General features: G+C 39.2%; 1 protein-coding gene and 1 pseudogene across 7 annotated transcripts in view; one reads left to right on the forward strand and one right to left on the reverse strand.

Moving 5' to 3' along the window:
* RNF121 (ring finger protein 121) overlaps positions 1-24,687 on the forward strand; it is an 85,283-nt gene that overhangs the window by 30,300 nt on the left and 30,296 nt on the right. For all 7 annotated transcript variants that reach the window (XM_072725865.1, XM_072725867.1, XM_072725866.1 and 4 more), the window contains exons 2-3: positions 2,594-2,631; positions 6,203-6,344. In XM_072725865.1, coding sequence (XP_072581966.1) covers positions 2,594-2,631; positions 6,203-6,344 — 180 coding nt within the window. The remainder of the gene's footprint in view (positions 1-2,593; positions 2,632-6,202; positions 6,345-24,687) is intronic.
* LOC140594493 (large ribosomal subunit protein eL6 pseudogene) lies at positions 11,263-12,252 on the reverse strand (annotated as a pseudogene).

Here is a 24,687-nt window from a genome sequence, read left to right on the forward strand (position 1 = left end):
TTCTTTCCCAAATGCTTGTTAAGTGTTTTTCAAGTGTTTGTGTATACTCCCATTTAAGCATCTCCATCTCCAGGTGGGGTGCTGATTTGTCATCATACTTATTGTACTGGAGAGAATTCTGTTCAATTCCTGTAGTACTCACTGAGTGCTTAGTCTAAGTTCAGTTCTGTTCTATTTTTCTTGAAAGATACAATGCAGTGTATTCTCCTTGGCTCTGTGGGATCTTCCAAGTTTATGGGTTGGGAGTAAGATAGACAGAAGCAGACCAGGACTAGGGTGAAGCAAACAATGCACTTTCAAGGTCATGTATATAGAGAATCAGTACCTGACAATGAGTGCCACCTTAAATTTTGAGCCCTTAGGTCCCTTGCTTATCTCCACCTTAATCCTTAATCCTGGTCCTGGCCTTAAGAAGCAGTTACATTGGGGCACCTGGGTGGCTCAGTCAGTTAGGTGTCTAACTCTTGGTTTTGGCTCAAGTCATGATCTCTGGGTCCTGGAATCAGGCCCCACATTGTGCTCTGTGCTCAGCAGGGAGTATGCTTATCCCTCCCTCCCTCCTTTCCCCCTTGCCCTACCTGTGCAAGCATGCACGCTCTCTCTCAAATAAATAAATAAATCTTTAAAAGAAAGAAAGAAATGTGGTCCTTAATTGTCTGCTTAGATACTGCCCAGATGGGCATTTTCATTTCTTTTTTTTTTTTTTTTTTTTTTTTAAGATTTTATTTATTCATGAGAGACACAAAGAGAAAGGTAGAGACTTGGGAGAGGGAGAAGCAGGCTCCTCGCAGGGAGCCTGATATGGGACTGTAGCCTGATGTGGGACTCAATTCGGGGACCAGTATCACGCCCTGAGCAGAAGGCAGACACTCCACTGCTGAGCCACCCAGGTGTTCCAGCATTTTCATTTCTTATATCCACCTGTCCTGGGATATTCTGGGACTTCTGTCATTCTAGGAAGATGAAGGCCTGAGTTTGGACACATGAATACATTCTATGAGGCATTGTGTAAAGTAGGAAAAGGGAGGAGGTGGTTGACTTCATTATCCTGATTGGCTGGGTGAAGGCTTGAGATACCCCCCTCCCCCCTTTTTTTTTTCCATGAGAGACACATATAGGCAGAAGGAGAAGCAGGCTCCCTACAAGGAGCCTGTTGTGGGACTCATTCCCAGGACTCTGGGATCATGACCTGAGCCAAAGGCAGATGTTCAACCACTGAGCCACCCAGGTGCCCCTCCCCCCTTTTAATTAACTTGGCTGGGACATATAAAAATCAGAAAGTCCTTCTTAAATAGTGATGGGAGTACACAGTATACACACATAAAGGGTGCTTGGTAAATATGTGCTGATTTGACTCAGTAGGAGAGTTCTGCCCATTTTACTTCAAACATTCTGTGTAAAGTACTTTTCTGAACTTATCATAGGAACATTGGGAAATTGGGCCTTGAACATCATTAGTACTAAAGGAATATTTGTTGATTCGTTTGACTGAGGCCTTGTCTCTTTTCTCTACATCAAGAAACATTTTCAGCTCAGGTCAATGTGATGTTTTTGACTTATGTACTGACATTTGGTTATGCTTTTGTATGGCTATAAGGAAGTAGAAGACTTGAGTCCTGAACTCAAAGAGTTTAGTATAGAGCAGTTTAGTACAGAGTAGTTTTCAATTGGAGGCAATTTTCATCCCACAGGGGAGATTTTACAATGTCTGTAGACTTTGTTGCTTCTGTGGAGATAGATGCTTTTGGCATCTAGCGGGTAGAGGCCAGGGATGCTGCTAAAATATCCTACAATGTACAGAGAGCTCCTCATCCCAGCAAAGAATTATCCAGCCCCAAATATCCCTAGTGCCAAGATTGAGCAGCCCTGCTAACAAGACTAACAGAACCAGAACTTTGAAATTGGAATATCATACTGCTAGTAGCAGAGCAGGGAGTAAAACTTAGTTTTACTCTAGCCTAATGTTCTGCCTGTTGCCAGGGGGCCATTTAGAGTCAAAGACATATGATAGAATTTTTTTTTTTTTTTTTAGAATATTTTATCTAGCTTCATCTCCCACTAATCCTAATTCATACTTTTTGCTCTAGCCATACTCACTTATTCATATGTGGTACAACTTTATTCCTTTATGTTAGTCCCTTTGCATGGAACACATTTCTCTCATTTCTTCATCTGGATAATATTTCACATCTCCTCCAGGAAGTCTTTGCCAGTCTATAACACTGCAAATTGGATCAGAAGCCACTTCTTTATTTTTCCATAGCTAGTCCTCAGTATATAACAAAGACATTTTCTGTATGTATGTGTGATTTCTCAACTAGGCTGTGAACATCTTAGGAGTTAGGTTTACTCTCCTGTCCTTATTGCTTAGCACAGATATGCAATGTACTGTCAGTCATAGACTTGAGAGTAAGTGGTTAGAGAACAGAGAGATCGGTAGGAAGTAGAGTATCGGGGAAGGCTTCAATAAAGATTGTGACAGTTGAAGATTCTCATAATTCCTTGAAGATAATGATGAATATATGAGAACCTTCTGTTGGGCAGGCACAGTTCTAAGACATTGATCGATTTTTTTGGTGTTTTTTTTCTACAGGTTGATATGTCAGACCTCTCCCCAGAGGAGCAATGGAGGTAAGTATGACAGTGTGGGCACCTCAGGCTGGGAGCTGTAAATTAATCCTTCTAAAAGAGTTGTATATCTACCCTTTTGCTTCCTTGTCTGTGGGGAGGCAGTGACTCTTGACCAGTAGGAGAGGTCATTTGGGATCTTTTCCAGTACTTGGGTCACTCCTGGCTGGCTCCTTCAGTTCTGGGGAGTAAGTAGGTAATTGCACCAAACTATTTATCTGAATTTGAATACTACTAGTTCTGCCATTTCCTATTTATGCTATCTTGGGCAAGTTACTTGATTGCTTACTACCTTAGTTTCCCCAGTTTGCACAATGAAGATTATAGTAGTACCTACACCTTATAGAGTTGTTGTGAGGATTAATATTCGTGAAATTCTTGGAACAATACCCGGCATGTGGTAAGCTCCCAGTAAGTGTTACTTGCTTTGCATATGACTATCATCATTATTAACATCATCATTATCCATGAAACAGAGCAGAGAGCTCTGGCTGGAAAATGGGAATAGCATCTTCTGATCTCAACTCTACTACTAACTTGCTTTGTAACTAGAGTGAGTCAACAGATACTTTATTATCCTGATTACTTATTGTAGAGCTTTCAGAGTGCTTCAGCCCCACAAGCTTCACAGAGTAGCTGACCAATGAGTTGAAATCAGCCACGTAAACTTTATTAGTAGTCCAAAAAACCCCTTCAATTAGATTATAAAAATAGAGAATGGCAAAGATACCAACTTATATGACAAACCCAGCAAGATTTTAGAAAACTTTAAGTTTAATATGCACCAGTTGTGTACTTCAGCTATCAAAACATTCCAAAATTTGGAAGATGTTCATAGAAATATGCTCTCTGCTTAGGGAGATACGGTGCCACTGTCCTCTGCTTCACTGAGTCCATACTGATTTTGTTGTAAATTTTTTTTTTTTTTTTAATTTTATTTATGATACTCACAGAGAGAGAGAGACAGAGAGGGAGAGACAGGCAGAGGGAGAAGCAGGCTCCATGCCCCGGGAGCCTGACGTGGGATTCGATCCCGGGTCTCCAGGATTGCGCCCTGGGCCAAAGGCAGGCGCTAAACCGCTGCGCCACCCAGGGATCCCTGATTTTGTTGTAAATGCTGCATATTAAGAAGATCTTCAGCTAGATAACATCTAGAAGAAGGCAGCCAGGATTAATGGTTTTCATATTATGTTATATGAATGGCATTTAAAAGATCTAGAACTGGGATCCCTGGGTGGCGCAGCGGTTTGGCGCCTGCCTTTGACCCAGGGCGCGATCCTGGAGACCCAGGATCGAATCCCACGTCAGGCTCCCGGTGCATGGAGCCTGTTTCTCCCTCTGCCTGTGTCTCTGCCTCTCTCTCTCTCTCTCTGTGACTATCATAAATAAATAAAAATTAAAAAAAAATAAAATAAAAAAAAATAAAAATAAAATAAAAGATCTAGAACTGTTAGCTTAAAAGGGCACAGAAGAGTGATGGTAGGAAGAGGATTATTTTTGGTTTTGTTTTTTAAAAATAAGATCATGATAAATCTTTGAAAGAGCAACAATGGGAAAGAAGAGTGAATATGTCCTTTGTCGTTCCAGAGCATAAGGTTAGGTCCAGGAGATTAAAGCTATAGAAAGATAGATTTTGTTTTGTCATTAGAGACATCATTAATAATTGTAGTATACTGAGACGTAGTGAACTCCTACCCTTAAAGTGCTGGAATTTTATTCCTTCATAAGCACACTTGAGTACCTACATTGTGCCAGATACATGGTTTTCTAATTACTTTAAGAGGTGTATGTTCTGGGATGTCTGGGCAGCTCAGTGGTTAAAGCGCCTGCCTTCAGCTCAGGGCATGATCCAAGAGTCCTGGGATCGAGTCCCACGTTGGGCTCCCTGCATGGAGCCTGCTTCTCCCTCTCTGTGTCTCTGCCTCTCTCTGTGTCTCTCATGAATAAATAAATAAAATCTTAAAAAAAAAAAAAAAAAAAGAGGCATATGTTCTTAGCCAGTGGAAGTATTCAAACAAAGATTGTAAAAACAAAAAACAAAAAAACAAAGATTGTAAAGATGTTTGCATTGGGTGGGAACCTGAACTAGGAGTTGTTCTCTAGTCTTTTCTCCATATTTCTTTGATTTTTTTTTTTTTTTATTGTATACATCCATTCAGTCACATGCTGTCTAAGAATAAGAAATTTATCTGTTATCTTTATAACTCTTCACAGTCATTAGGCTTTTAAAGTGTCCTTTGCCCTTTTAGTTTAGTTTATCCTTACAACAGCCCTCTGAGGGAGACAGCCAAGATATGGACTACTTGTGACAGATGAGGAAATTGTGGTGTAGAGATGTGAATTTTCTTGGCCAAGGTCACATGGATGTCTGAACCTAAGTTTCTGACTCCTACATATTATCTTTTTGTAATATTCTCCCACCCTGGATGAGTTTATATAAAATGAATCCTTAGGAAAAAAAAAAATGAATCCTTAGGTGCTGTGGCTGGCTGCTGACATTTGGCTGCCAATCCCTGCCACCATGTTTCCTCCCTAATATTTTTTTGTAAAAAAATCTCAGAAAAATTGAAAAAATTATAAATACCTTTATGTCCACTACCTAGATTCTACAATTAGCTTTTTACTATATTTGCTTTATCATTAATCTGTAATTCATCCCACTGGGCTCTTCTTGCGTAGTCTGTCATTGCCATTGGGTATTCTACGAAGATAGCATTTATGTTGTCCTTTCCTTCTCTCCCTAATACCCCCGTGTATAGAGAATTTCCATAAAAGATCCTGACTACAGGCTATATTTATATTTAGTTTTCTAACTTCTTCCTCGTTTCTCTCTGTTAGCTAACTCTGACTCTATTCTGAGAGGCAGATATTGGCCAAGGGAATCATTTGTTGCCAGTCCTCTGGACCAGAGAATGCCAACCTTAGGTTAAATAAGAGTTTCCAGCTGTACTCTTCCTTAAGCCCTTGAGGAGACTATTTACCTGTGGATGCTGATGGCAAAGACACTGTTGGATTAGTATAAGGTTAAAGCAGTCTAGATTTTTCAGGCTTTAGTCTTCAGGATCCCTGGTCCTGACAGACAGGATAGGACAAACAAAGCAAGATTTTAACCTTTGAATTAGTACACGTCTGCAATAGTACTTCTTTATTGGTGTCATAAATATTATTGACTAAGAGTATGAGACTTTATGGTTATCCCCTTCTCTCTGAGTTACTTTCTCCTTCTAGTGACAGGTTGAAATAGGGCTGAAATGGGCAATGACAGCAGGCTTCTCCTGGGTCCTGTTTCCTATAGGACAAGTGTCAGCTGTTTTTGCTCTTGAGGATGGGCAGCAAACAACCCATCTTTAATAGCTGAGCTCCTGACTGGGGCCTACAGAGTCCCTGTTACATCCCCAAGTGCCTGTTCTCCCAGGTGAGTGTTTTCCTAGCCCCTAATTTGTACAGTACCCTGCAGCTGCAAAGCGTAAGAATATGTTCTGAGTTATGGACTGGTAGGATATCTCTGGAAAGCACTGCCCTTTTATCAGCACTTCTTTCCTGACCTGCCTCACCTCATCTGTTTGGCTTTCAGGGTTGAACACGCACGCATGCATGCCAAGCACCGCGGCCACGAAGCCATGCACGCTGAAATGGTCCTCATCCTCATCGCTACTTTGGTGGTGGCCCAGCTACTCCTGGTGCAGTGGAAACAGAGGCACCCCCGCTCCTACAATGTAAGCCACTGCCTCTCACTTCTTTTTCTGACACTTATCAAAAGAGACCCTTCCTAAGTATTCTAGGGTCCAGCCTAACCCAGGCTGCATATAGGCAGGGAACAGACAATGATAAACATTATGTATGAATAGTGAATAGTGTATGGTGGGCGTGTGTTTAAGAGACACATAATTCATTTGGTGAAAATACAGATAGAACCTGAGACTACTTTCATGGCCAGAAAAGTAGATCTTCCCTTTTAAACATTTTGGGACCGATCCATGAAGGAGATGTTCTATGTGAAACAAAAATTGACAGAATTGAAGAGGAATAGACAGTTCTTTAATAATGGTTGCAGAGTTCAGTACTTGACTTTCACTAATGGATAGAACAACCAGATAGGATATCAATAGTTAATAAAGGACTTGAGCAACATTATAAGCCAGTTAGAATACAGACACCCAGGACATATACTACCCCCAATAATAGCAGAATACATAGTTTTTTCCAGTGTACATGGACCATTTTCCAGAAAAGAACATATGTTAGGCCACAAAACAAGGGTTATTGATTTGAGATTAAAATCATAGATTCAAGCATTCTGGATTAGGACATGACAGGTGTAGTATACTGGATTTTTTTTGCGACTATTTTCTTAGAAGTTTTTAACCTTTACAAAAATAACCCTTTAACATAAACTTGGCAAACTTCTATGTGATAATACTTTGTATAGAATATACAAGCATATATATAATAGTAACAATAGCTAACATTTATTAAATTCTCACTCTGCCAGTCACTGTACTAAGTACCTCACAAGTGTGGACTTAGCTAATACTTGTAATAATTCAGTAAGGTAATGTTTTCTCCAATTATAAATGAGGAACTGAGACAGGAAAACTAATTTGCTCCAGTGATAAAACTATTATTTGAACCCAGACAGTTGTACTCCAGAGTTTTTAATCTTAATCCCTAAGTGGTTCTTTTTCTCTAGTATATGCTTTTTCAGACCTCTGGTAATATGGTCAGACATGCCCAGGGGTCTGTAGCCCACATGATGTGAACTGCTGCATTATTTCATTTAATCCTCCTGATTACCAGTGAGGTAAATACCAGGAACAAACAGGCCCAGGGAGTTGGAGTCGTGAAAGGAATACTAATAGAGCCAGAATTTGAACCCAGGTCTTCTGTTTCATATTTCATAATTTCTGTTGTACATATATTACTCCTGGAAAGGGTTTTCCATCAAGGGAACTGAGAGATAACCTGGAGCATAGGAGGAAGAGAGGATAATCTTTGCCCTTGAGCAGATACAAGTTCTGAACATAACTGGCTTATAGCCAGCTCAAGTGTTGCTATGCACCACAAATAGAGACATCTGTACCTTCAGGTCACAGTGCACTGATGGACCACATTACACCAAGACTTTTTTTTTTTTTAGATTTTAATTTATTCATAGAGACACAGAGAGAGAATGAGAGGCAAAGACACAGGCAGAGGGAGAAGCAGGCTCCATGCAGAGAGCCTGACCTGGGACTCAATCCAGGGTCTCTAGGATCATGCCCCGGGCTGCAGGCGGCACTAAACTGCTGCGCCACCGGGGCTGCCCTACAACAAGACTTTTTTTTTTTTTTAAAGATTTTATTTATTTATTCTTGAGAGATAGAAGGAGAGACAGAGCCAGAGACACAGGCAGAGGGAGAAGCAGGCTCCATGCACCGGGAGCCCGACGTGGGATTCGATCCCGGGTCTCCAGGATCGTGCCCTGGGCCAAAGGCAGGCACCAAACCGCTGCGCCACCCAGGGATCCCACAACAAGACTTTTTGAACTGGAGACCATACAGCAGGCTAAGCCACCTGAGGTGGGGCTTCACGTCTGGACCCTGGTCATGCTTTGCCCTGTTATCTGAGATAAGTCACTTGTTTGTCAGTGTGTTAATATAGTGCATACTCTCTAGAATGGGGATAACCAAGAATGTTGAATAGAGCCTGGAAAAATAAGACCACTCATAAACCAAGTGTAGAGTGAGAGCCCCCTTGGTATTTCTATGCTGGTATTTAGAGATAATCTTAATATATAATGTTGAGTAATCTGCAAAGATTCTTAAAAACCTCTAAAGGAAGTAAGGCTACATGTATGTACTACAGTGGTTTTCAATAAGTATTTTTAAAGAAACTGTGGAATCCTTTCTTCAAATAATATCTTAAGGAAAAATCCAGTATGGAAAATAATTAAAGAGGCTGCTTTGATTGATAGAGAGCTGGGTAACCCTAACTCCTGTGCTTCTCAGGAACATATAGGAATTATCAGAATGTTAGAAAACCCAATGATAATGTCATTCATTTGTTAATCCTTAATAAGAAATGTGACTAACTTAATGCAGTCAGTTATATAAGGAACACGCATAATTATCTCATTACTTTACTGCCATACCCTGTAAACATTATGTTGAACTTCGCTGGTGAGCAGACATGCTAACATTATAAAATATCTTGTACTGAGAAACTTAAACCCTTATCTTGCAAAAATTGAAAAAGAAAATCTATAATATCTGCTTTATGCTGCTGTTATACAGTGATGATCTAGATTGGTTTTTAAAAAACTTTTATTAATTTGTGTACAATGAATATTTTTACTGCTTTAATTTAAATACTAACTTTGGAAGAAGAAAAGCTGCCCAAGATGCACAGACACAGTAACCTCTCCTACCCTTTTTCAAGCTTATCAGAAGTTGGAGCTGTTTGCCTTGTAAACAGTATAATACGATGGAGGCAGCCCAATCTGACTTGATTAGTCAGCTGTCTCACTTTGTAGCTATATGACCCTCTGAGCCTGTTTTTCTTATCTCTAGGTTGGGGTGGTATCTACCTCATGAGTTGTGAAGATTATGTAAGATTCTATGGCAAAGTGTTTTGTAAACTCTAAAACTCCTGTTGGTAACCACTGTTGCTCACTCTCCTGAGAGAAAAAGCTCAAGACATAAAAATGTTTTTAGATACTATGTAGAAGAAGAATAGAATTTTATTTTTTATTGAGAACAATTTCACATAAAGAAATTCACTATTCTGTGGGTCACCTGAATGGTGCAGTTGGTTAAGCAGCCAATTCTCCGTTTCAGCTCAGGTCATGATCCTGAGGTACTGAGATCAAGCCCCACGTCAGGCTCTGCTCTTCAGTACAGAGTCTGTTTCAGATTCTCTTTCCTTCTCCTTCTGTCCCTCCCACTCATGCTCTCTCTCTTTCTCTCAAGTAAATTAAAAAAAAAAAACTTAAAAAAAATCACTATTCTAACCATTTTTTATTTATTTTATTATTTTTATTTATTTATGATAGTCACACACACACAGAGAGAGAGAGAGACATAGGCAGAGGGAGAAGCAGGCTCCATGCACTGGGAGCCCAATGTGGGATTCGATCCTGGGTCTCCAGGATCGCACCCTGGGCCAAAGGCAGGCGCCAAACCGCTGCGCCACCCAGGGATCCCCTCTAACCATTTTAATGTATATAATTCAGTGGCTTTTAGCACACCCAGCGTTTTGTAGCCATCGCCACTATTTAGTTCTAGAACATTTTCATTACCCCAAAAGGAGACCCTATACCCATTAAGCAGTCATTCCCTATTTTCCCCTCCCACCAGGCCCTGGTAATATCTGATCTGTTTTCTATGTATTTGCCTATTCTGGATATTCATATAAATGAAATTATACAATATGTAGCCTTTTGTCTGCCTTCTTTCACATAGCATGAGGTTTTCAAGGTTCAACAGTGTTGTACTATCAGTACTTTATTTTATTCCTTTTTGTGGCTGAATATTTTGTTGTATAGATTTGCCACATTTTGTTCATCCTTTCATCAGTTGATGGACATTTGGGTTGTTTCCTCCCTTTGGCTATTGTGAATAGTGCTGCTGTGAACATTCATTATAAACTTTTATTTGAACACCTGTATTTAGTTCTTGGGTATGCCCTGGAGTAGAACTGTTTAACTTTTTGAGAACAATCTTCTATAGTAGCTGTTCCATTTAACATAGTAACCCTCAATGCTTTGGGTTCCAGTTTCTCCACATTCTCACCAACACTTGTTCTTTTTGTTTTCTTTCCTTTTTCTTCCTCTCTCTTTCTCTCTCTCTCTCTCTCTCTCTCTTTTATGCTTTTTTTAAAAAAATTTTTTATTTATTTATGATAGTCACAGAGAGAGAGAGAGAGAGAGAGAGAGAGAGGCAGAGACACAGGCAGAGGGAGAAGCAGGCTCCATGCACGGGGAGCCCGATGTGGGATTCAATCCCAGGTCTCCAGGATCGTGCCCTGGGCCAAAGGCAGGCGCCAAACCGCTGTGTCACCCAGGGATCCCTCTCTCTCTCTTTTTAAATATAGTCACCCTCGTGGGCATGAAGTAGTATCTCACTGTGGTTTGGTTTGTATTTCCCTTATGACTCATGATGTTGAGGATCTTTTAATATGTTTATTGGCCACACGTATATCTTACATGGAGGAATCTCTTGTCTATTTTTTAATTCTTTTTGTTTGTTTGTTTTTTCTCTTTTTTGTTGTTGTAAGAGTTCTTTATATAGTCTGGATACTGGACCATTATTAGATATATAATTTATAAATATTTTCTCCCATTTTGTGGGTTGCCTTTTTACCTTCTTGATAGTATCCTTTGATGCATAAACATTTTATTTTTTTATTTTTTTTATTTTCTTAAACTATTTATTTATTTATTTTTTTATGATAGTCACAGAGAGAGGTGCAGAGACATAGGCAGAGGGAGAAGCAGGCTCCATGCACTGGGAGCCCGACGCGGGATTCCATCCCGGGTCTCCAGGATCGCGCACTGGGCCAAAGGCAGGCGCCAAACCGCTGCGCCACCCAGGGATCCCGATGCATAAACATTTTAATGGATCAGTTATTTAATTAATTAGGTTCTTTGTAAGAAATTTAGAATACCAATTTGTGAGGATAAACTCCATTTATGAGAGAAAACACAGAGCAGAGGTAGCCCTGAAGCTGAGGAACCGCTTTGATTTTTGGCAGAATTTTCGAGTCCACAGCTTTCTGATCAACCTTGTGCTGCTCTTTAATCTCATATTTCTCTCTGTGTCAAAGATCTCACTTTCCTGGTGTCTGGGTTTATGCAACTGCTGACTTCTTGAAGTAAGCATCAGTGAGATGTTTTGGGATATTCACACTGCTGATAGCAATTTTGGTGAAGGTGGCAATGGCAGATTTTTTTTTTTTTTTAAGATTTTATTTATTTGTTCATGAGAGACACACAGAGACAGAGAGAGAGGGGGCAGGTTCCATGCAAGGAGCCTGACATGGGACTCGATCCCAGGTCTCCAGGATCAGGCCCTGGGCCGAAGATGGTGCTAAACCGCTGAGCCACCGGGGCTGCCCACAATGGCAGATTTTTGGTGTGTTCTATGCAGAGGAACTCTGAAGGACAGAGAAGTGGTTTACAAGTAGCAAACCACTGCTCAGCTGCTTCAGGAACACTACCCTCTTACCCCTGCGGTGCCCAGTAAGGGTGATCAGAATGGTCTCAGGTGTGATACTAGCTCACAGTTTTCATATGCTGACTGAAAGGTTTTTTGCCGTGTCTCAACAGCTTTTAAGGCACATCTTCACTAGGATAATACCTAAGCACGTGTGAAGTTTAACCACTCAAGTACCACATTCTTGTCACCACCAGCTGATTTTGTGACAGCAGCAAGAACCTTTTTTTCAACTCTGGATTTAGCGGCTGAATACTTCCTCTTGTACATGGCCTTTTTTGGGATACATAGCTCATCAGGTATAGCTACCAGTTCCTCTGACTAGGACATGGTTTTGACTACAGCGAGGCTTCTTAATCTTGCCACCAGCATCAGCCTTCTTGGCTTCACATTTCTTCTCCTTAGTACCTGGCTTCTCAGATTTTTTACTCATCTTGCAAGATAGTGTACATGTTAACTGATACATTTATCTATTGCATTATGATTGCCATTATAACATCACACCTCCATTACATCATATAATTATCCTTTTTTAGTGGTTAGAATAATTAAGGTCTAGTCTCTTAGCAAGTTTGATGATTAGACTACAGTATTGTCCGTATGCATTATACTTTGCAATAGATCTCCATGGTTTATTTACTACTTGTTTCAAGTTTGCATCCTTAAACCTATTATTCTTTTGTTCTTTGTGCTTTCAGTGTTATATCTAAGAATCTGTTGCCAAATCCAAGACTGTTAAGCTTTATCTCTGTGTGTTCTTTGAAGGGTTTTATATTTTTAGCTCTTACTTACATGTCTTTGGTCTATTTTGAGTTACTTATTGTAAATGGTGTGAAGTAAGGGTCTAACTTCATTTTTTGGATGTGAATATTGAGTTACCTTAGCACCATTTTTGAAGAGAATGCTTTTTCCATTGAATGGTCTTGTTACTTTTATTAAAAAAAAAAAGTAATTGACCATAGATGGATGCATTTATTTTTGTACTCTCATTTCTATTCTATTTAACTATATGTCTGTGTTTATGTCTATACCACACTTTTTAAAAAATTTATTTTGTAAAAAAATTTTTTTTATTTTGTAATTTTATTTCCAGTATAGCTAATATACAATGTTACATTAGTTTCAGTTGTAAAATATAATGATTCAGCAATTCTATACATTACTCAGGGCTTATCACAGTAAGTATACCATCAATCCCCTTCACCTATTTCACTCTTTGCCCCCACCCACCTCCCCTCTGGTAACCATCAGTTTATTCTCTAAAATTAAGAGTCTCTTTTTTGTTTGTCTCTTTTTTTTCTTGTTCATTTGTTTTGTTTCTTAAAGTATACATGAGGGAAATCATATAGTGTTTGTCTTTCTCAGACTGACATATTTCACTTAGCATTACACGCTAGATCCATCCATGTTATTACAAATGGCAAGATCCCATTCTTTTTTGTTTTATTATTTTTTTATTATTATTTTTCCATTCTTTTTTTTATGATTGAATAATATTCGTGTGTGTGTGTGTGTGTGTACCACATCATCATTATTCATTCATTGATTAAAACTTGGGCTGCTTGCATAATTTGGCTATTGTAAATAATACTGTAATAAACAGAGGTGTATATATCTTTCCATTTAAGGTTTTTGTGTTCTTTGGGTAAATTACCCAGGAATGGAATTACTGGATCATACAGTAATTTTATTTTTAATTTTTTGAGGAACTTCCGTATTATTTTCTGCAGTGACTATACCATTTTGCATTCCCATAGTACACAAGGGTTCCTTTTTTTCCCACATCTTGACCATTTGTTGTTTCTTGTGTTTTTGATTTTAGCCATTCTGACAGGTATAAAGTCATACCTCATAATAGTTTTGATTTGCATTTCCCTGATGGTGAGTGATGTTGAGCATCTTTTCATGTATCTGTTGCCATCAGTATATCTTTGGAGAAATATCTGTTCATGTCTTCTGCCCACTTTTAATTGGATTAATTGGGGTTTTTTGGTGTTGAGTTGTATAAATTCGTTATGTGCTTTGGATACTGACCATTTATTGGCTATGTTATTAGCAAACATCTTCTCCCATATCTTCCCATTCAGGAGGTTGTCTTTTAGTTTTGTTGATTATTTCCTTTGCTGTGCAGAAGCTTTTTATTTTGTTATAATCCCAGTAGTTTAATTTTGCTCTCATATCTCTTGCCTCAGGAGACAGACATATCTAGAAAATGCTTCTATGACTGATGTCAGAGAAATTTTTGCTTGTGCTCTCTTTTAGGATTTTTATGGTTTTAGGTTTCACATTTAGATCCTTAATCCATTTTGAGTTTATTTTGAATTTGTTGAGATGTGTCTTGTGGCCTACTGGGTGGTCTCTCCTGGAGAGACTATTCTGAATATATCTGTTTGATTCATGTCGTCCATTGTGTCATTCAAAGCCACTGTTTCCTTGTTTCCTTGTTGATTTTCTGTTTGGATGATCTATCCATTGATGTAAGTGGAGTGTTAAATTCTCTTACTATTATTGTATCACTGTCAATTACTTCCTTTAAGTGTGTTATTAGCTGTTTATGTATTTAGGTACTCCCAGTTGGGTGTATAAATATTTACAATTGTTACAGCTTCTTGTTGGATTGTCTCCTTTATGATTATATATAGTGTCCTTCTTTATCTCTTGTTACAGTCTTTGCTTTAAAGTCTACTTTGTCTGGTACAAGTATTGCTATGCTGGCTTTCTTTTCACTACCATTTGCCATCCCCTCACTTTCATTTTGTATGTGTCTTTAGGTCTGAAATGTGTCTCTTATAGGCAGCATATAGATGAATCTTGCTTTTTTTATCCATTTTGTCACCCATTATGTCTTTTGAATGGAGTGTTCAACCCATTTACATTCAAAGTAATTATTGATAGGGGTTGCCTATCCATCTGGCTCAGTTGGAGGAGTGTGCGACTCTTGATCTCAGGGTTGTAAATTTAAGCCCCATGTTAGGTACAGATATTGCTTACATAAAATTTATTTTAAAATGTCTGATAAGGGCAGCCCCGGTGGCACAGCGGTTTAGTGCCGCCTGCAGCCCGGGGTGTGATCCTGGAGACTCAGGATCGAGTCCCACGTCGGGCTTCCTGCATGGAGCCTGCTTCTCCCTCTGCCTCTCTCTCTCTCTCTCTCTCTCTGAATAAATAAATAAATAAACAAACAAATAAATAAATCTTAAAAAAAATAAAATGTCTTATAAAAACACCCTAAAGTAATCACTAATTGATATGTACTTATTTCCATTTGTTACTCGTTTTATGGTTGTTTTTTATAGTTCCTCTCTGTTCCTTTCTTCTCTTGCTTTTTGTCAATCTAATAGAGTAAACATATCTAAATTATTAACTACTTTTTTAAATTATTAGATTAGTGATTAAGCATGTTTTCATGCTTTCTAGGCATTTGGTTTCTTCTATCGGTTGTTTATATTCTTGACTAGTTTTTATATTTGATATGTCAATTTCCTTAAAATTTTTATTTAAGTATGGTTGATACAGAATGTTATATAATTTTCAGGTGTTCAACATAGTGATTCAACAATTCCATACATTATACAGTGCTCACTATAAGTCTATTTATCATCTGTCGCCATACATTATTATAGTCTTATTAACTGTATTCCCTGTGCTGTAGTTTTTAGTCTCCTGACTGAAAGTTTGTATCACTTAATTCCTTTCACCTGTTTTCTCCTGAAAGTTGTATCTCTTAATTCCCTTCACCTATTTTCTCCTGAAAGTTTGTATCTCTTAATTCCCCTCGTCTATTTTGCCCATTCCCCTATCCTTTTCCCCTCTGGCCAACTACCTGTTTATCTCTGTATTTATGAATCTGTTTCTTTTTTGTTTGTTCATTTGTTTTGGTGTTGTTTTTTTAATTCCACATACAAGTGAAGTTATATGGTATTTGTCTTTCTCTACCTGACTTACTTCACTTAGTATGATACGCTCTAGGTTCATCCCTGTTGTCACAAATGGCAAGATCTCATTGTTTTTTATGGCTGCATAATATCACACACACATACCACATCTTCATTCATCTATCACTAGACATTTAGGTTCCCTCCATGTCTTAACTATTGTAAATAATGCTGCAATAAACATAGAGATTGCACATATCTTTTCAAATTATTGGTTTCTTTTGGCAGGGGGTGGTAAATTAACCAATAGTGGAATTACCAAATCATATGGTATTTCTTTTTTAAATTTTTTGAGGAACTTCCACCATATTTTCCACAGCAGCTGTACCAATTTACAGTACGTGAGGCTTCCCTTTTCTTCACATCCTAGCCAACAGTTGTTACTTCCTTTTTTTTGATACTAGCCATTCTATGTGAGGTCATAACTCACTATAGTTTTGATTTGCGTTTCCCTGATGGCCAGTGGTTGAGCATCTTTTCATGTACTTGTTGGCCATCTGTATGTTTTCTTTGGAAAATTGTCTATTCAGGTCCTCTGCCCTTTTTTTTTTTTAATTTTTTTTTTTTTTTTTTTTTTTTTAAGATTTATTTGAGAGAGAGAGAGACTGTGTAAATGTGCAAGAGCAGGGCGAGGAGCAGAGGGAAAGAGAGAGGGGAAGCAGACTCCCAGAAGTGCAGGAAGCCCTGCACAGTGCTCAGTCCCAGGACTCTGAGATCACAACTGGAGCCAAAACCAAGAGTCAGATGCTCAACTTACTGAGCCACCCAGGCACCCCTCCTCTGCCCGTTTTTATTCAGATTCCTTCGTTACTGTTTTTTGGTGTTGGACTATATAGGTTCTTTTTTTTTTTTTTTTATAGGTTCTTTATATATCTTGAATTAACCCCTTATCAGACACATCATTTGCAGATATCTTCCCCATTCAGTTTCAGTTTGATCTTGGAGTTTTGCATATGCATCCTAGAAGAATATACCAGAATTTCCATAACAGCATTATTTGTAATAGCAAAAACTTAAAAATGACTCAATACTGAAATACAGGTGAATGGATAAGTTAATTGTGATGTATTCATGCAATGGAATATTACAGAACTTATAAAACCATACATATTACATGAAATATATAAAATAACACAAAACATAATTAACTCTAGTTACAAGTAATGGTAAGGATGAATCTTAGCAAATTAATATTAAGTGTAAAAGATTCAGAAGATTTCTCATAACTTGATGCCTTTCATAGAAAGTTAAAAACAGGGATCCCTGGGTGGCGCAGCGGTTTGGCGCCTGCCTTTGGCCCAGGGCGCGATCCTGGAGACCCGGGATCAAGTCCCACGTCGGGCTCCCGGTGCATGGAGCCTGCTTCTCCCTCTGCCTGTGTCTCTGCCTCTCTCTCTCTCTCTCTCTCTATCATGAATTAAAAAAAAAAAAAAAAAAGTTAAAAACAAAACTGGAAAAAAATGAAAAAAAAAACAAAACTGATATATTTTAAAAGTATGTATATGTGTAATACAACTGTATTCTAAGCAGCAAGGAATGATAAAATCAAGGGTGATAGGTGGATGGAAGGGTGATGTTGGATGGAAGATTGGAGGATAGAATAGAGAAGAGCACATAGCTAGATTGAAGTAGTTTTAGATGTTCCACTTTTATGTTGGGTGGTAAGTTCAGTAGTTATCATATTATTAAAAAATAATTAAAAAGGAAGGAATTTTGTCATATGCTTCAACATGACGATCCTTTAGGACATGATGCGAAATGAAATAAGCCAGTCACAAAATGACCAGTGCTTCTATTTGTCTTCCACTCGTAAGAGGTACCTACCATGTAGTCACATTCATAGAGGCAGAGAATAGAATGGTGGTTCTAGGAGCTGGGGCAGAGCAGGAAATAGGGAGTTGTAGTTTAATAATCATAGAATTTTCTCAGTTTTGTACGATGAAAAGGTTCTGGAGATCTATTACAAAACAATGGTAATACTACTTAGCACTACTGAAGCATACATTTAAAAGTGATTAAGATGGTAAATTTTATGAGTTTTTACCAGAATCAAAAGTAATTTTTAAAAATTAAAAGTTGCCCATGCATGACTATTGATGAGAATATTCATTACAGATTTTGATTAACTCATTTTTCCCCCCTCTACTTGAAGTTCAAAAATAAAAGCAAGAAAGAAAGCAATTCCCAAGACACTGACTTGCCTTTCCAAATAGTAAGACTTACCATAAGAATAGACAAATAGACCAGTAGAACAGACTAAAGATCTCAGAAACAGATCCCTGTATAATGGGAACTTAATATGTAATAAAAGTGTAGGGGAGCCTGGGTGGCTCAGTCAGTTATCTGATTCTTGGTTTCAGCTCAGGTTATGATCTCAGGGTTGTGAGATTGAGCCCTGTGTCAGGCTCCAGGCTCCGTGCAGAGTCTGAGACTCTCTCTTTCACCCTCCCACTTTTTTTTTCTCTCTCTCTCAAATAAATAAATCAGTCCTTTTTTAAAAAGACAATAAGGGGTGCCTTGGTGGCTCAGTTGGTTAAGCATCTACCTTCAGTTCAAGTGGGATAAAGCCCCACATCTAGCTCCCTACTCCTCAGGGAGCCTGCTTCTCCCTCACTCTCTGCTATTCCCCCTGCTTGTGCTCTCTGGCGTCTCTCTCTCTCTTAAATAAATAAATAATCTTTTAAAAAAGACAGTAAAGTGTAACCACCAATAAGTGAAGAAAATACTCATTGTTAAGTAGATTGTATTGAGAAAACTCAGAAATTTATGGAGAAATTAAAGGTAGATTTCTATATCACACTGCATACAAAGGGGACTAAGGGTAGATTAAAGATCTAATTACAAAAAGCAAAACTATATAGTTAGTAAAAATTATGTGGACAAATAAAAATTTTTGAATTTGATGAATTTGATTATATTAACATTAAGGGGATGGGATTGGGTGGCTCAGTCGGTTAAGTGTCTGACTTGAGTTTGGCTTGAGTTAAGGTCTCAGGGTTGTAGGATCAAGCCCCGTATCAGACTCCATGCTGGGCGTGGAGTCTACGTGTGATTCTTTCTCTCCTTCTCTGCCCTTCCCAATCCCCTCTGTCCCTCGCTAGATAGATAGATAGATAGATAGATAGATAGATAGATAGATAGATGATAGATTGATTAAGGGGGTATCTATAAAGGGTATCATAGGCAAAGCTAACTGATAGCATAATAGGAGATGAGTAATGATTAAAACTGGTAGTAATTGGTATCTAGACTAACAAACTAGATATGTCCAACTGCTGGCAGAGATCAGGGGCTTTGGGAACTTTTGTGTTTTTGGTAGGTACGAAGATGGGGCAGGTATTATGGAGAGCAACATGGTACTATTCAGTCAGATGGAATATATACATATCTTGTGACATATCCTAAAGGGATATGTGAGAAGGTGTTGATTTAAATGTTAATTACAGTAGTTAATTGAAGAGATGGAGGCAGTCTGGGTATTTGTCTCTGAATAAATAGGTAAAATGTGGTGGATGCATATTGTGATTCTGTACTCCAGTTAAAAGCAACCCATTAGGTTTACCCGTAACAACTTGTGAATCTTAAAAGCAGAGTACTGAGTGGGAAAAGTAACAAACAGAAAGACACAGTGCCAGCTGATAAATCAAAATACATGCACAGGGATCCCTGGGTGGCTCAGCGGTTCAGCGCCTGCCTTTGGCCCAGGGCTTGATCCTGGAGTTCCAAGATCGAGTTCCGCGTTGGGCTCCCGTCATGGAGCCTGATTCTCCCTCTGCCTGTGTCTCTGCCTCTCTCTCTCTCTCTCTCTCTCTCTCTCTCTCTCACTCATGAATAAATAAATAAATAAATAAATAAATAAATAAATAAATAAATAAATAAAATCTTTAAAAAAACAAAATACATGCACAAAAAAAATACAGTTTGTAAGAACAAACACAAAAGAAAATATACATATTAACACATTAAATGTCTATGGAGTGAAGAATGGGAGTAAAAAAGAATCAAAGCAAAACAGCTCCCCAGAGAATGTTGTGTAAAGAAGAGACACTGGGATTATTGTCAAGTAGTAGAAACATGAACTGTTTGAGATTTGCTATCAGAGCTTTCAAAAAAATGCTTCTTATGGGCATGCTGAGAAGTGATGGAATTAATTGATAAGGCTCTGTTTCTTTCAAACTGAATGAAATTTTCTGTTCTTCACTAGGGCGAGTTGGCAACCCAGCCTTTCAGTGGGCACACATGACCCCTGAGTGGAAAAACACAAGCTCTATTCTCCTAGACTAGGTCTTTCGATTAGGGAGAATATTCACATTTTGGGCCAGATGATTCTTTATTTTCATGAGGGACTGTCATGTACATTGTACAATGTTTTAGCAGCATGCCTGGCTTCTACCTACTAGCATCTCGTCTCCTGATCATGACAAACCAAAAATGTCTCCAGACTTCATCAAATGTCCCCTGGGGAAGAAATTCACCCCTTATGAGAAGCACTGCCATGGAGCAGCATGGATGTTGCCATCCATTAGACTGATTGTGGTTTCACTGTGAAAAGTATCAAATATTTTTTTTTTTGTGGTTTAGGAATTCAAGTCCATCCTTCACATTAGAAGAAGAACTTCATCTAAATTAATTGCTATTTAAAAGGTCCTACTGTTTTCTGTATTTAAATTTTAGGGTACCGTTCTATTCAGGAACAGCAACAGTAGTAATACTACCTTAAGCTGCTTATGGTTGGATTTTGTTGATATTTTAAAAGGTACTTTTCTCATCTGATATTTTGGAATCTCACAACAGCTTTATATGATAGGATAAGAATATACCTCCACTTTTCAGGTTAGTAAACCAAAGTGCAAAATCTTGAAGAGATTTGCTGGGAGCACATGACCATTAAATTGGGGAGCTGGACATAAAACCAAAATCTGATTCTTTTTTTTTTTTTTTTAAGATTTTATTTATTTATTCATGAGAGACACAGACTGAGAGAGAGAGGCAGAGACACAGGCAGAGGGAGTCGCAGGCTCCACGGAGGGAGCCTGATGTGGGACTCGATCCTGGGACTCCAGGATCACGCCCTGGGCTGAAGGCGGGAACTAACCCCCTGAGCCACCCAGGGATCCCCCTCAAAATCTGATTCTTGATTAAGTACTCTTGTCATATGAGTACTCAGCCATTTTCCTAGAGCCAAAAGCTCTAGGAAATTGTCAGTTTCTGCCATGGTCATTTCTGTTTTTAATTCCCCTGATTTTTCCTTTTTTTTTTTTAGATTTTTATTCATCCATTTGACAGAGAAAACAAGAGTGGGGAGAGGCAGAGGGAGGGAGAAGGAGAAAGCAGACTCCTGGCTGAGCAGGGAGCCCAGTGCAGGGCTCGATCCCAGGACCTTGGGCTCATGACCTGAGCTGAAGGCAGACGTTTAACCAACTGAGCCAGCCTGAGTTTTCCTTTTTTAGTGACTTTTGCCCAGGTCCATCCTTCCCCACCCCTTGAATGTCTACATCATATTGCCACCTCAGCCTTTCCAGGGTTATCACAAACTCAAAAGTGAATGGTGCCAGGGAGGCGGGCCCTGGGAGACAGATCTGGATTGGAAACCTAAGCCCAGCCTCAGCTTGCTTTTTGCCTTCTCTGTCACTCAGTTTTCATCATCTGTTTTTGAGTCTAATATTACTCACTTCCTAGCTCCCACAGGGATGTCAGGGGAAGGAGTAAGTTTTTGCCTGGAAAAGTATCTATACTATTTTTAAAGATCTCCAAGGAGAAGCTTTCATCATCCCTGTTACCAAAAACAGTATCTTTTCAAACTCCTATCCCCTGAACTGCTGTTCCCTCCTGGGATGGATAAGTGGCAAAGTCTCCTAACTAGAAATCTTTAAAGTACTATAGATTATTCTTAGACCAACACATTAAGAGAGTCACTGGAATGTGACTAGAGGATATGGACTAAGGTGGTAAAGGTAAGGTGGTAAAGGGTGGCAATCCACTTTCTATGTGAAAGACAAACTTTTTCCCCCAGACTATAATATAAACTTCTCTACATGTAATGCATACATCAGCTTTCTCTGAGCCTTGCCTGGTCTTTAGGCTCATTTCTCACTGCTCCTTCCTTATTTGTACTTTCTCAGACATACCATGTTCCCTCATCCTGGAACACTCATTAGATGCCTGTCTTTCCTTAGACCTACTAGGGCATCTGGACAGAGATCAAGGGTTCCTTTCTTCAGGAAGCCTTGGTTCTCCCACATTGAGTGAAAGCCTCTCCTACTATCTTGGCCACCAGGGCCTACTTAGCTCTTATCATACTGCATTATAGTTGCTGTTTTTCTCCTTAGTAGACGTAAGTTCTTAAGGTTTAGTTTTTTATCTCTGGATTCTGCAGTCCTTAGCTCAGTAAGTGTTTGTTAAATCATTACTTGACTGACTCTTGCCTGGAGACAAGATGACATGGGGAAAAAGACAAAATTTTAGGTATTAGAAGAGTAGTCATTAGAAACAGGTAGTAAATGTACTATGTGCCTCTCTGAAGGATAAGGGTTGGACTCAAAGGCAGAAGATACACAGAGGCAGATTTTTCAGGTTAGCATCAGGGAAGAACTACCTAGCACATCTGTTAGCAATGGAATGGTCTGCCTCATGTGATAAAGTTGACTGTTTGCCAGGGGTATGGTAGGAGGGAATTGACAGCCAAGTTTCTGCCTTGTAGAGTATTCTAGTAATGTGTAGAGTCATACTTGGTCACAGGAACTACACTGCATATATCTCCTTACTGAGCCTCTGGAGAATCTTCAGGTAATTGAAGGTAACAGCTATGTCTTCCTGTAGTTCTCCAGGTCTTTTGTCCTAGTGCCTTTAGCTGTTCAATATGTAATTTGGTTTCTAGACCCTTCATAATCTTGGCTCCTCCCTTATCGCCATGTGTCTTTGTCAGTGTTCTTTGTACAGTGCGGTCCCAAGACTTAACTGTAGGGCCCTACAATTTTTTTTTAAATTTTTTATTTATTTATGATAGTCACAGAGAGAGAGAGAGAGAGAGGCAGAGACATAGGCAGAGGGAGAAGCAGGCTCCATGCACCGGGAGCCCGACATGGGATTTGATCCCGGGTCTCCAGGATGGCCAAAGGCGATCTGGGCCAAAGGCAGGCGCCAAACCGCTGCGCCACCCAGGGATCCCCGGGCCCTACAATTTGGTGGGCTGCTCAGCCAGTTGAGCATCTACCTTCTACTTGGGTCATGATCCTGCAGTCCTGGGATCAGGACCCACCCTGCCCGGCAGGGAGCCTGCTTCTCGCTCTCCTTCTGCCACTTCCCCCGCTTGTACTGTCTCACTCTCGCTCTTTCTCAAATAAATAAATGGATAAAATCTTTAAAAAAAAGAAAAAAGAAAAAAGAATGCTTGACAGAGCAGAACAGTAGAGCTGCTGCCTCTTTCATTCTGGCATATTCCTAGTTAAGCAGCATAAGATGGCCTTGGCTTTTTTGGTAGTGGCCCTGTTGGCATATATTCCCTGGCAATTTGTGGTCAACTGAGACCCCTAGATCTGTTTCACATGGACCGCTATCAAAGCCACTTATTTTCCATCCTATATTTGGGTAGTTGATTGGGTTTCATCATATGGTTTTCGTTCTTCATTTAAGCTTACTAGCTCATAGAATGTTAGAGCTTTAAAAAAAAAAAAAACTCTAGAAACAAGCTTTATTCATTTTGGATCTTGCTTCTTCTGTCTTCCATGTTCCCTGCTTTGTTGTCTCCTAGCTGCTAAACGTTTTGCTGTCCACAGTTTGGTAAGCAGATCATTTGAGTTTTCAACCCAATTATTCATGAAAATATTGACCAGAGCTGTGAAGCATACCCCAGACCTTCCTCCAGTTGACTTCTGTCCATTGATCAGCATTTTTTTCCGAGCTGATTATTCTGCTAGCTCCAAGCCTCTTACTTTGCTCTACTAGCTGGACGTGCAGTTTTCAATTCATCCTTACTATACCTTTTCAGCTAAGCATGGTGGGTGATCACTACTCCCACATTGTGCAATACAGAAGTGATGAGAATCCTAAAGACCAAAGTGCTGAGCATGAGCAGACCGGCAAGGCAGCTGATGCCAGAGGAGGATGTGATATGGGAGCTCTTTTCTTTTTTTTCATGAATTATAGTTTCTGAGGTGAAAAAAAATCTAAAAGTCCATTTAAATACAATTGCGGTCTTATTGTTAGCATCTAACACCATCACTTCAACTGTATAGTCTTGTGGAGAGATAGGTGGGATATAGCTGTTCCTAATTTTCCAGATCAGAGAAGCTGGGATTGTCCCTCAGTATATGTTTGCAGCATGAATCAGTGAATAGGTTTCAGGCCAGTCTTCACTTCAGCTTTATATTTGTAGATTCAGCAAAAGAAAGGTGAATGGCTTTCAGTTTTCCCCTCTAGCTGGCCACATGGAAGCCCCTTCAGAGCCAGACAGAATTCTTCCTCTTTCAGGCAGTCTTCCCTGATGGCTCCTGCCCACACTGCTATGTCTGTCTTCTGAACTCTCATGTCAGTACTTGATGCTTTGGTGTTTGTACTTGATCACTCTCAATTAACCTATGTCTCATCATCTCAAATCCTGGGAGTGAAGTTAGGGGCAAAGCTTCCCATTACTTTGTGCCAGCATCAGGCATAAGCACTTGAGCAAAAATTATTAAAGCTAATGTTTTTGAGTAAAGTGTTGCCAGCAGATGGCACCAAAATCCTTGACATTGTTCTGAAAATCTTGGATGACTTGCAGCAATTTACATATCACCAAGCTTGCCACTAAAAATGCCTTCCTTAATGAAGAAGCTTCAATCTATGTATTAAGAAAAAAATGCTAATAAATACTACAGTAGAAATAAATTAACCAGGCAAGGTTGTAACTTAACCAGTTTTCTCCTGGGAGGCTATTCTCTTCACTCACCCCTCTG

Source organism: Vulpes vulpes, chromosome 11, assembly GCF_048418805.1.
Source record: "Vulpes vulpes isolate BD-2025 chromosome 11, VulVul3, whole genome shotgun sequence".
NCBI lineage: Eukaryota > Metazoa > Chordata > Mammalia > Carnivora > Canidae > Vulpes > Vulpes vulpes.